The sequence below is a fragment of the Carlito syrichta genome, unplaced genomic scaffold (assembly GCF_000164805.1).
Source record: "Carlito syrichta isolate Samal-C Ts95f unplaced genomic scaffold, Tarsius_syrichta-2.0.1 Scaffold314847, whole genome shotgun sequence".
Classification (NCBI taxonomy): domain Eukaryota; kingdom Metazoa; phylum Chordata; class Mammalia; order Primates; family Tarsiidae; genus Carlito; species Carlito syrichta.
This window is the reverse complement of record NW_007258943.1, coordinates 421,106-434,777: the sequence shown is the minus strand read 5'-3', so window position 1 is coordinate 434,777 and position 13,672 is coordinate 421,106. Positions and strand designations below refer to the sequence as shown.

Sequence of the window (13,672 nt, the reverse complement as noted above, 5' to 3'; positions counted from 1 at the left end):
ATTTATAGTAAAAATGAGGTCTCACCAAGTTGCCCAGGCTGGTCTCAAACCCATGGGCTCAGGTAATCTTCTCACCTCAGCCTCCCAAAGTGCTGGGATTATAGGCATGAGCCACCACACCTGGCCAGAAAAACTCTAAAAAACATGCACTTCCTCCGGACTTTCCCTCCTGTGTCTTTTCCCTTTGCCGATTTTGCTTCGCTTCCTGTCACTATAATAAATCAGCCATACGCTGAGTCCTGAGTCCTCTTGCAAATCACTTAAGTTGGGGTCAGTTTGGGGGTCTTCCCCAATGCACACACTAAAAGATATCTGAATAAAATGTGTACGTACCATCTTACCAGGCAATGTGCTCTTGGAGGAAAGTCATTATTCATACACAGCAAATCTTGCATAGATTGTGGAATGACATCTACAAAAATATTTGATAATGAAAAAGTTAGTATGCTCATTATCAGGCAGGATTTTATAGTATGCTTTGAGAAAACATGACTTGCTAACTGTGTAGATTTATATATAAAGTTACCTCTAATATTAGGGGTAGGAGGGTCTCTATCTCTCCTTCTCTCTCTCCTCTCTCTCTCTCTCCTCTCACTCCCTCTCCCTCTCTCTCTCCTCTCTCTCTCTCTCCCTCTCTTCTCTCTCTCTCCTCTCTTTCCCTTTCTCTCTTCTCTCTCTCTTTCCCTTTCTCTCTTCTCTCTCTCTCCTCTCTCTCCCTCTCTCTCTCTCCCTCTCTCTTTCCCTCTCTCTCTCCTCTCTCTCTCTTGTCTCTCTCTCCTGTCTCTCTCTCCCTCCCTCTCTCCCCCCCTCCTTCTTGTAACAAAGCTAGCCTATAAAAGACAAATACCATTCCTTTATTTATAATATTCTTTGCTTCTAAGTCATGATTCAAACAATCCCTCACCCTAACTAAAAAGCTTTGTTTTATTTGTTCTTCTTGGCTGCCTTTGTCTCTATTTTCTTCAAAATTCTACTTAGAGATATGTCAAAACTTGCTATCATCTCCCATAGCCCCCTGGTCATCTTAAGTATTCTTGTAAAATCTTCACCAAGCTTACTACTTCTTTATTTTGAGTCAGAGTCTCACTCTGTTGTCCAGGCTAGGGTGCAATAGCATGCTCACAGCTACTGCAGCCTCAACCTGCTGGGCTCAGGCAATCCTTCCACCTCAACCTATAAGCACACACCACTAGGCCCAGCTAATTTTTTGATTTACTATAAAGATGAGATCTCACCATGTTGCCAAGGCTGGTCTAAACCTCTGGGCTCAGGCAATTCTCTCAACTCAGCCTCCCTAAGCATTGGGACTACAGGCATGAGCTACCTCACCCGGTCCAAGTTTCCTACTTCTAACCCATGTATCCTTATGCACTTAAATTACTATCCACAGTAAGACACTAACACCAATGATCATTATACTCACAAATACATGATAAACTTAAAGCATAAAGAATAGTATCTGTTCATCAAAATATTGTTTGACGTATAGCTATAATTGCTTAGCAAGTTTACATTTTTTATTCTGGTAGAAGAGTAAATAGAATGCTAATGATTTGATGTTCTTCATACCAAAAGCAACAGGCAACTCCAACAAAATTAATGATCACTGTTCAAATCTTTGACCTGATAATATAATTTTAAATGTGTATTTCTAAATCTGAGCTGATGGTTTGCCTGTAACTACCATCATTAGTTACAGCTTCAAGCACAGCCAAATTAGAAGGAAACCGCACAGTACATACACACATGAAACAATGCATTAACTAGCTGAAACTCATTCATCTTCTCTCTCTCTTTTTTTTTTTTTTTTAGGTAGGGTCTCCCTCTGTTACCCAGGCTGGAGTGCAGTGTTGCAATCATAGCCCACTGCAGCCTCAACCTCCTGGGCTCATGTGGATTCCCCTGTCTCAGTCTCCTGAGTAGCTGGTACTACAGGTGCGTGCCCAGCTAATTTTTCTTATCTTTTTTTTAAAATAGAGACAGGGATCTTGCTCTGCTGCCCTGGCTGGTATTGAACTCGTAGCCTCAGGCAATCCTCCTAAAGTGCTGGCATTACAAGCATGAGTCACCATGTTGGCCCCATTCATCTCCTCTTACACCACAGTCCTCTTCATCTGTTCATCTCAGAAACACTGATCTGAAGCCTCCTTACTACAAAAGTTTTTCCTTGATGTATGATCTTTCCTTAAATTAATAGCACTTAAAATTTTGCTATCTTAAACAGTTTCCTTCCTTAATCAGTAGAATGTTGAACTTGGAAATTCCTGGGTTATTATAAGACCACCCACCAACTGCATACATTTCCCACTTCTCCTTACTCTTAAAGTTCTGGCTTAATTATTTTATTTTGCTGTATAATTGTCTCACTTAAGTGTATATATGGTATATATGGTCTATGTTATCTATCCTAACTTATGAATCTAAATGTGGATGTTATCTAATTGTTATGTTTGTAAGAAAAATATATATAATAGTCAAGGTAATATAATTCTATTCCCTCATAAGAAAAGGCACAGATATTTCAGGTCTGCACTTACAAATCCATCTGTTTACCTAAAGGCCAATACCTTGAGACATTAAGACAGACAAGTGGGACCTCATCAAACTAATAAACTTCTGCAAAGCAAAAGAAACCATCAAGAGAGCAGGGAGACAGCCCACAGAATGGGAAAAAATATTTGCCAACTGTATATCTGACAAAGGTCTAACATCTAGGATCTACAAGGAACTCAAATGCGCTGAAAGGAAAAACAACAAACAGCCCCATCAAAAAGTGGACAAAAGATATGAATAGACACTTCTCAGAAGAAGATACACAGGCAGCCACAGACACAGGAAAAAGTGCCCAGCCTCACTCACCATCAGAGAAATGCAAATCAAAGCCACATGGAGATACCACCTAACCCCAGGAAGAATGGCCATCATTAAGAAAACAAACAGCAACAGATGCTGGCGAGGATGCGGAGAAAAAGGAACGCTTCTACACTGCTGGTGGGAATGCAAACTAGCACAACCTCTTTGGAAGACAGTGTGGCGATTTCTGAAAGAACTAGAAATTGACCTTCCATATGACCCCGCAAGTCCCCTATTGGGAATATACCCAGAGGAACTCAAAACATTCTACAAAAAAGAGACCTGCACACATATGTTTGTTGCAGCTCTATTCACAATAGCAAAAACATGGAACCAACCATATTGTCCATCGAAGCTGGACTGGATAAAGAAAATGTAGTACATATACACAATGGAATATTATGCAGCCATAAAGAAGAACAAATATATGGACTTCGCAGCAACTTGGATGGATTTGAAGTCAATCATAGTGATCTATCACAGAAACAAAGATGTTTCTCACTCATAAGCGGACCTTGAACAATTATAATACTATAAGAAAAGGATTGGCAGTAGTGGGAAACTGTCAGGGGAGGGGGTGGGATTGGCAGTTGAGGGGAACTGCTAGGGAAGAGAGGGGCATACCTCATCAACAAGGGTACCTGCATAATCAATGTCTGTATACCCAACCCTGAATTGTACCCCACATCTTTATAATAAAAATAATAATTATAATAAAACCAAAAAAACCCAAATCAATCTGTTTAAATCAGAAAAACATTAACACACATTCTGCCTATTTGCTGAGTGAACAAAGGAGGGTATTTGCCTGACAGTTCCAAAATTCATGTTTATTTAATACCTTGCTCACTCACTGTTTTATACTAGTATACCTCAGGACAGATGAATGGGATGATCTGACACATTAAAAATTATAAACACCATTTAATGAGTACTTAGCATGGGTCAGGTACTGAGAAAGTTACTTTGTACAATATCTCATTAAATCTTCACATTAACCCTCCAGGTGGTATTATTTCATTTTAGAAATGAGATAACTCAAGCATAGAAAGGTCAAGTAACTAGCAAGCAGAAAAACCAGAATTTTAATCTACTTGATCTGACTCTAAAATCTAGAGTGTAACCAAAATACTACATTGTGTAATCAGTAGACAAATTTTCCTTTATTCGTAAGCCTTCAAAACCCAGCTTACTTACTTTATTCTCCATAACACCTTCTCTAATCTCTCCTAACTAAAAGTGATCTCGGCTGGGCACAGTGGCTCACACCTGTAATCCCAGCCCTTTGGGAGGCCAAGGAGGGAAGACTGTTTGAGCCTAGGAGTTCAAGACCAGCTGGGCAACGTAGTGAGATCTCATTTCTACAAAGAAAAATCAAAAAAAGGAGCCAGGTGCAGAGGTTCAGGCTTATAATCCTAGCACTTTGGGAGGCCCATGCAGGATTGCTAAAACTCAGGAGTTCAAGACCAGCTGTGCAACATAGCAAGACCTCAGAACTACAAAAAAATCAAAAAGTTAGCTGGGTGTGGTGGCATGCACCTGTAGTCCCAGCTACTTAGGAGGCTGATATGGGAGGATCACCTGAGCCTAGGAGGTTGAGGCTGCAGTGAGCTGTGATCATGCCACTGCACTCCAGCCTGGACAACAGAGTAAAACTCTGACTCAAAAAAAAAAAAAAAAAGTGGTATTTTTTTTCCTCTCAACTCCAGTAAACTTTATCTATACTTGGGATGCCATTTACCACTTTCTACCTCCTACTTCTGTCACTTACTTATCCATCCGATTTCCTCTAATGGAATGTAAGTTTCATTTAAATTTGGGTTCAACAGGGCTCGGCGGAGTACCTAGTACATATAAGGTACTCCAAAAAATACATGCTAATTTGATTAATTTTAAAATGCATAGCACTGTAATTCTTCCTCTACTTCAGATGCAGTACTACCTCATGCTCTACTTCAGATGTGATGAAATAACTCTGCATATGTAAAACATTTTCAGAGGATACTACTAAATTAAGGATATTCATAATTCAAATTATATCACTCTTAAAAGTCAGGGTTAAAAATACGTAGGAAAAACTTACCTTCTAATAATTCATCCTTTCCTTCTTTATCAGTGGACTCTTGTACAAGATAATGATGAGTTACCGAGAATTTGAAATCAGCAAAGGAAATTTCATCTGATTTCTCTTCCCATGTGCCAGAAGTAAATATACCCTGTATGTAACAATAAAATGGAAAAACATTCACCTTAAAGTATTCAACAGTCACCATTATATCTATTAACCACAGGGTTTTTGTTTTTCCTTTTTCTGCCCATTAACCTAAATCTTTCATCCTAAAACTATCCTTCGTACAATGAAAAAACAAACATGTAAGTGAATAAAACTGAGAGGAAATTATTTTATAAATGATTTATCAGTGTCTTAGAATATTAACTATCAAGTGACTCACAAAAATTGCAAGTTTTTTCAGAGATAAGTCTCTATATAAATCATCAACACACAGCAAATCTCATGTCTCTTCATGGTAAATAAAAACCTCTCTAATAGCAGAATCTCTATCAGTCACTTTTAACTAAAAATGCTTAAATATTAAAAATTTTAGAAATCAGAAAAAAAATGTGGCAATAAAATAGTTTATTATAAAAATCTCAAATCTTATAACATCACTGTGAGCATTTAGCATTATTCAACGTTAGAAATTGCTTCACAAAGAAGCAGTTTGCAAAATCAATTTAAGTGACATGACATCTGTAACACTTATTTACTTAATAGATTTCTGCAAGCTTCTTTATCAAGTGTTGGTATTCAAATCTTTTCATTTGAAAAGCAATTTCCTGAATGGAAAGCATATTTTAATTAAAAGCTCCAAAGAGCCCCTTACTCATACAACATAACCATAAAAAAGAATTTTCCCACAGGGCTTCTAATCTCCCATAGCTATTCCTTCCATTGGCCAGATAGCCGGTACAGCATGGCACGCTATGAGGCAGGAAATACCAACCAAGCAACCTGCCACACACAGATAGTTCCAAACTAGATGGAAAATGTATAAACAGTGATTTTGTGAGTTACTGAGTATTTAAAAAATGTTTTCAGGCCAGGTGCGGTGGCTCACACCTTTAATCCCAGCACTGTGGGAGGCCAAGGTGAAAGGATTGCCTGAGTCCGTGGGTTTGAGACCAGCCTGGACAACTTGGCGAGATCTCATCTCTACAATAAGTCAAAAAATTAGCCGGGCATCGTGGCGCATGCCTGTAGTTCCAGCTACTTGAAAGACTGAGGCAGAAGGATCACTTGAACCCAGCAGGTTGAGGCTGCAGTAGCCAGGAGTATGCCACTGCCCTCCAGCCAGGGTGACAGAGTGAGACTCCAACATACATACATAAATAATGTTTTCCTGGATATATCTAATGCAAATACTTGAATGTTTTATATGTATTCCTGACAAGGCATTTGTAATTCTGAATTAGGTTAAATCATATTTTAGTGTCCTAAGTGTATATTTTACACAAATATATCAAATCATCTTTTTATTAGGAGATGGATTGCTATGCACGATACCATGATTTTTTGTTGTGGGCTTCTTTTTCTTTTAATTTTTTTATATTAAAGATGTGGGGTATGATCCAGGGTTAGGTATACAAATATTCATTGTGCAGGTACCCTTGTTGATGTGGTGTGCCTCACCTCCCCCAGCAGATTCTCACTATGGCGAATTCCGCCTTCCCTCCCCCGACCCCATGGGTTTCTTTAATGTGATGTTAACCTATATTCAGTCAAAGAATCTATGACCTACACCAAAAATCTCAAGCCGCAGTAAATAATAAGATAATATGCATTAGAGCTTGGTTTCCTAGAAGAAATGCCCAATACAAAGCAGTTAAGGCTGGAACTATGGAAGAGGAAGAAGTACAGAATAAGAGGTCTCTTTTTCAAGTCTGTAGTAAAGTTAAACTATTCTTTTTAAATGATAGAGACACTGACTAATACTAATCCTGGATTCTGGATACAACTGACAACCTTACTAAGATCTATCTCAAGGAGGATTTTATTGTATTCAATAAAGAGAAAGCATCCAGGTTCTGTCTCCAAAACAGACTTTTCTGGCCAGGTGCAGTGGCTCACACCTATAATCCCAGCACTTTGGGAGGCTGAGGTGAGAGGATTGCCTGAGTCCACAGGATCAAGACCAGCCTGGGCAACTTGGCGAGACCTCATCACTACAATAAATTTTAAAAAGTAGCTGGGCATGGGGGTGAGTGCCTATAGTTCCAGCTACTTGGAAGGTTGAGGCAGAAGGATCACCTGAGCACAGCAGGTCAAGGCCACGGTGGCCGTGAGCGTGCCACTGCACTCCAGCCTGGGTGACAGAGTGAGACTCCAACTCAAAAAATAAAATAAAATAAAATAAAAATAAAGACAATAATCCCCACTGGACATTTCATCTATTTCTGGAATAAAATAGATCAACTGTTTCATTAGTCACATGTGACCCTAGAACTGTACATTTCTCAAGTAGCTTTCCTAAAACACAACAAACAAGCAATTATGCTGGCAAAGTCTCATGCAAATAAAAACCTAGTAGAATTCACTTCCAACAGATACTTGCTCTCCTCAAGACTACAAATGATAATCCCAAAAGACAGCAAAAAATGTGAAAGAAAACTTTTAATCTAGAAGGCAGACACTATTTTTGCAACTCATTTTGCTACAAAGGAGATTCACTATTATATTTTGAGGAATCTTTGTGCTGTGACATGGACATAGTATGTAATATGGTCTTAACACTAATGAATGCTTGTTTCAAGGCAGTTTCCAGTTCAGTATATTTGTTATGTAGTCATGGATATAGATATTTTGATGATAATTTGAGATTAATTCATCTAGTCATTTAAAAAGCAACCCAGTCATCTATATACTTTCCACTCTATACCAGTGACTGGGTTGGCCTTCATCCTGGATCAAATCATCTACAGAAGTAAGGAAGGGAAAGATATCAAGGTTCAGTCCAGAAGGTTTTGGGTCTTTACCTTTGACTTTAGTTCCAGAGGGCTATTAGACATCCTAATAAGGGAAATTCAGAAACAAACGGGAATCTGAGATAGTCCTTGAATCACTAAAGAGCCATAATACATCCAAAGAACATTCAGTTACCTAAGAACTCTCATAGTAAGGGGATACAAACAGCCACAAGTGAAGAACCAGATATAATAGGCTAATCTACCCAGTATGGTGGCTCATGCCTGTAATCCCAGCAGTTTGGAAGGTGGAGGAAAGAGGACTGTCTGAGTACAGGGATTTGAGACCAACCTGGACAACATGGTGAGACCTCATCTCTACAATAAATCAAAAAATTAGCTGGGCGTGGTGGCGCACGTATGTAGTTTCAACTACTTGGAAGGCTGAGGCAGAAGGATCACCTGAGGCCAGCATGACGAGGCTGTGGTGGCCATGAACATACCACTGCACTCCAGCCTGGACAACACAGTGAGACTCCAACTTAAAAAAAATAATAAAAAAATAAAAAAGGCTAATCCTTAGAAAAGAGAATTAACTGGGTAGATTTAAGTAGGCATAGGATATACTGGTTGACACAAGTAAGTCTTCTTTAAAGGAAACAAGCACCCTGTAGCATCATCTGAGGCATTCAGCTCTAACAGGATCTTGGGCTTAATTCAGCAGTCAAAATTAATACTCCACTTCGAGCCAGCTTGCCTTCAACTTAAGCCTATGTGGCTTACCTCCTGATCTGCTCTTCTCATCTGAATATATGACCCTCTCATCTGTTTATAAATATGTGTGTGTGTGTGTGTGTGTGTGTGTGTGTACACACACACACACACACACACACACACACACACACATATATAACTTTTGGGTTTTTTTGAGTAGGAGTCTCACTCTGTTGCCTAGGCTGGAGGGCGGTGGCACGCTCCCAGCCACTACAGCCTCGACCTGCTGGGCTCAGGCGATCCTTCCAAGTAGCTGGAAGGCACACACCACCACGCCCGGCTAATTTTTTGATTTATTGTAGAGATGGGGTCTCACCAAGATGCCCAGGCTGGTCTCGAACCCCTGGGCTCAGGCAATCCTCTCAGCTCGGCCTCCCAAAGTGCTGGGATTATAGGCATGAGCCACCGTGCTGGGCCTCCCCGCCTCCCCCATATATAGATGGTTTGGTTTTGGTTTTTTTTGAGTCAGAGTCTCACTCTGTTGCCCAGGTTGGAGTGCAGTGGCATGCTCACAATCACTGCAGCCTTGACCTGCTGGGCTCAGGCAATCTTTCCAGCTCAGCCTTCCAAGGAGCTGAAACTACAGGTGTAGTTAGCCTTTAAGTAAAGTTGGTCAGAAGAGACAAGACTCTGAGGCAGGAAATTGAATAGCAAATTTAGAAAACAAATAGCCTACTCAGCTGAAGTTTTATGTGGAGAAGTGGAGAAGAAAAGGTAGAGACGTAGAGGCTTGACCACAGAAGACTTTGAATATCAGTCCTAGGAGTTTAGATTTTTACGCTTTAAGAAACAGAAAGCCATTGAAGGTTTCTGTGAAGGCTTATAACATGATTGCAGCATTACTTTAGGAGAATTTATCTAAATACACTGAAGGGAAAAAGAGGAAATGGGAAGGAGACGGTAAGGAGGACAAGGCAGGGCGAGGTAGGCAGAAAAGACTGTCAGAAAGTAGTAGAGACTAGTGATTACGGAAGAAACTAATCAAGGGATATTGTCCTACCAGAATGTATAACACATAATAAATTTACAGTAATTAAAATGGCATATTTACAGTAATAGACAATATTCAGAATCCAGAACAGATCCAAATACATATGAGAACTCAGTATATGATAAAGGAAACATATTCAAGAAGATAGTTTGGGAAAAGCTGGTTTTTCCCATGAGACTATCATTGTCTCATTTCATATACAAAAATTAATTCTAAGTATATATCTAAGTGTAACAAGGTCTTTACTTGGAAGAATGTTAAAAAAGAGAAGCATAAATTTATCATCTTGAGGGTATAAGGCCCTTTTTACATAAAATATGAAATCTAGAAATCATAAACAAAGAGTCTACTTTAAAACATAAACTCGTTACCTTATATCATACAAAAAATTAAAATGGATCAAAGATCTAAACATAAGAGTTAAAACTGCTGGGCACAGTGGCTCACACCTATAATCCCAGCACTTTGGGAGGCGGAGGTGAGAGGATTGCTGAGCCCACAGGTTGGAGACCAGTCCGGTCAACCTGGTGAGACCTCATCTCTACAATAAATCAAAAAAATCTGCCAGGCATGGTGGCACACCCCTGTGGTTCCTACTTCCAAGGTTGAGGTGGAAGGATCGTCTGAGCCCAGCACTCAAAAAAAAAAAAAAAAAAAGTTAAAACTATAAATCTCTTAGAAGTTAACATAGGGAGCAACCCCTTAGGGTCCCCTCCCATTGTGGGAGCTTTTCTGTCTTCTCGATAAATCCTACTTTAAAAAAAGAAAAGTAAGTTAACACAGGGGAAAAGTTTCATGACATTGAATTTCCAATGATTTCTTGGAAACGACACCAAAAACACAGGCATCAAAAGAAATAATAAATTGAATTCCTTCAAAATTAAAAACTTTTGAACAGGCATAGTGGCTCATGCCTGTAATCCCAACACTTTGGAGGCTGACACAGGAGGATTGCTTGACAAGAATTTGAGACCAGCCTGGGCAACATAGCAAGACCTCACCTCCACAAGAAATCAAAAAATTAACCAGACATGATGGCATGCACTCGTACTTCCAGTTACTTGGAAGACTGAGGTGGAAGAATTGCCTGAACACAGCAGATCAAGGCTGCAGTGAGCCATGATTGTGTCACTGCATTCCAGCCTGGGTGACAGAATGAGACCCAGACTCAAAACCTTTTGTGCAGCAACATGCTCTATCAACTGGGTGAAAAGGCAACACACAGATGGGAGAAAATCATGTGTCACATCAAGGGATTAATATCCAGAATACATGAAGAATTCTTAAACTCAACAACAAAAGAAACAAACAACCCAATTTAAAATAGAGCAAAGGGGCCGGGCACGGTGGCTCAGCCTGTAATCTCAGCACTTTGGGAGGCCGAGGCGAGAGGACTGCCTGAGCCCAAGGGGCTCAGACCAGCCTAGGCAACTTGGTGAGACCTCATCTGTGCAATATATCACAAAAAATTAGCCGGGCATGGTGGTGTGCACTTGTAGTTCCAGTTACTTGGAAGGCTGAGGCAGAAGGATCATCTAAGCCCAGCAGGTCGAGGCTGTGGTGGCCATGAGCATGCCACTGCACTCCAGATTGGGCAACAGAGTAAGACTCCAACTCAAAAAAAAAAAAAAAAAAAAAGAGCAAAGTATAGGAATAAACATTTCTCCAAAGTAGACAGACAAATGGGCAAAAAGAACAGGAAAAGATGCTCAACATCACTATTAGGAAAATGCAAATCAAAACCATAATGAGATACCACTTCACACTCATTAGGATGACTATCATCAAAACTAAACACTAGAACATAACAAGTATGGTGGTGAGGATGTGTAGAAATTAGAGTGCACTTGTACACTGCTGATGGGAATATAAAATGATGCAGCCACTGTGGAAAACAATATGGCAGATCCTAAAAAAAAACATAAAACATAGAATTACTATATAATCCAACAAGTTCACTTTTGATCACATGCTCAAAAGAACTGAAAACAGGAACTCCAACAGATATTTGTACATCCATATTTATAGTAGTAAAAAAGGTAGAAGTAACTCAAGTAACATTGACAGGTGAGTGGACTTTTTAAATGTGATATATGATCAGGTTTGGAGATTCAGCCTATAATCCCAGAACTTTGGGAGGCCAAGACAAGTGGACTGTCCGAACCCATGGGTTTGAGACCAGCATGGGCAACTTGGCAAGATCTTGTCTCAACAATAAAAAATTTTTAAAAAGATTAGCCAGGCATAGTAGCGCATGCCTGTTTTCCAGCTACTTGGAAGGCTGAGGCGGAAGGATCTCCGGACCCAGCGAGTAGATGCTGGGATAGCTGTGAGTGTGCCACTGCACTTCAGCCTGGGCGATGGACTGAGACTCTAACTCAAAAAAAAAAAACAAATACATCCCCTTTGACCTAGTAATTCCACTTTTAGAAATCTCCTATATTTCCTTGTCTGCTGTTGTAGCAAAAATATTAAATATTTTTAAAAGGTAAAATAAAAATAGAGATCTATTACAGAAATATTCATACAAGTATGCAAAGGCACATACAATAATGCTTACAACCACAGTGCCTTAACTGCAAAAACTGTAAATATTCTTCAATAGGAATATTGATATATTATGACAGTCATACAATGAACTACAATGCAAGCATTAAAGTAACAATACATGTTTATATCCTATCTTGTAAAAGTTATAGTTTTTTAAGGTATAATGTGCACACATGTAACTGTGAAAAGCTGTTCTGAGAAGTAGTTAAGTAGAGGGGAAGTGATGAGAAGGCGACTATCACTTTATGTATATATACATCATTTGGTTTGGTTACATTATTTTTATGATTAAAGAACTTTTTAAAATTTTAATGAAATAATTTGAGACTCAAAAGTAGAAAAAAGGACAATAAAAACAGAATTAACTTCAAGTAACTGACTCCATAGGACAATCTCCTAAGTCATTAGACAGATATTTTGCCCCAAAATATTCCTCCATACAATTTTAAAGTGCTTGATTATTTTTCTGAAATGCCAGAAACATTAAAAAAAAAAAAACATTAAAAACTTGAGGAATAAACTACAGAAAGGAATTCAAGGATAAGAACCCAAAGGCAGTTTCTGTCATTATTTTAGTAAAATACAAAAGCAAATTTTTGTAAGATCAAGTAACTATCAACCATTCAAGTATATTAAATAAATTATTTCTAATCTTTCTACTAATTAAGTGAGACTGGTACAACGGTTTGGATAGACAGTGGAGATGGGGATAGAGACTAGAAACAAAGGAGAGAAGCAGGTAATTTTAAAGTCTTCAACATTTAAGGACTGGTGAAATGAAGCTCTGTACCTCAAAGCCAGATACTAGAATCAGTAAAAAAAAGCTGAGGAGGTAGAAGGATATCAAAGACAAAATTCACCAACTTAAAAATTAACCAGTTCTGTATGTTGAGAGTAAGCTAAGGCTTCCACACAGACCACCTACAGTGTCCATTATACAAACTGTTTTTAGAAGTTTATGTTCAAGTAAATCTCTGGATACAGATTCTGCCAAAACTAAATACATAAATTTTTAAAATAATAAATATATACCAAAAAAGTAAAACATTAGCTTTTATTTAACTTTTTTTTTTTTGAGTAGGAGTCTCACTCTGTTACCCAGGCTAGAGAGCAGTGGCACGCTCCCAGTCACCGCAGGCTTGGCCTGCTGGGCTCAGGCGATACTTCCACCTCAGCCTTCTGAGTAGCTGGAACTACAGGCACGCACTACCATGCCCGGCTAATATTTTGACTTATTGTAGAGATGAGGTCTTGCCAAATTGCCCAGGATGGTCTTGAACCCGTGGGGTCAGGTAATCCTCTCACCTCGGTCTCCCAAAGTGCTGGGATTATAGGTGTGAGCAACCGTGCCCAGCGATTTAACCTTTTCTTGGGTCAAAGGCTTTAAGAATTTGATGAGGTCGGGCTCAGAGGCTCAGCCTGTAATCTCAGCACTTTGGGAGGCAGAGAGGATTGTCTGAGCCCAGGGGTTCAAAACCAGCCTGAGCAACTTTGTGAGACCTCATCTCTACAATAAATCAAAATATTAGCTGGGCGTGGTGG

General features: G+C 39.3%; 1 protein-coding gene across 1 annotated transcript in view; it reads right to left on the bottom strand.

The window, feature by feature from the left end:
- RAB3GAP1 (RAB3 GTPase activating protein catalytic subunit 1) overlaps positions 1 to 13,672 on the bottom strand; it is a gene marked incomplete at its 3' end in the record, with an annotated part of 76,359 nt that overhangs the window by 43,940 nt on the left and 18,747 nt on the right. The window contains exons 4-5 of the mRNA XM_008072092.1: positions 4,937 to 5,069; positions 334 to 412 (exon numbers count right to left, since the gene is read on the bottom strand). Coding sequence (XP_008070283.1) covers positions 334 to 412; positions 4,937 to 5,069 — 212 coding nt within the window. The remainder of the gene's footprint in view (positions 1 to 333; positions 413 to 4,936; positions 5,070 to 13,672) is intronic.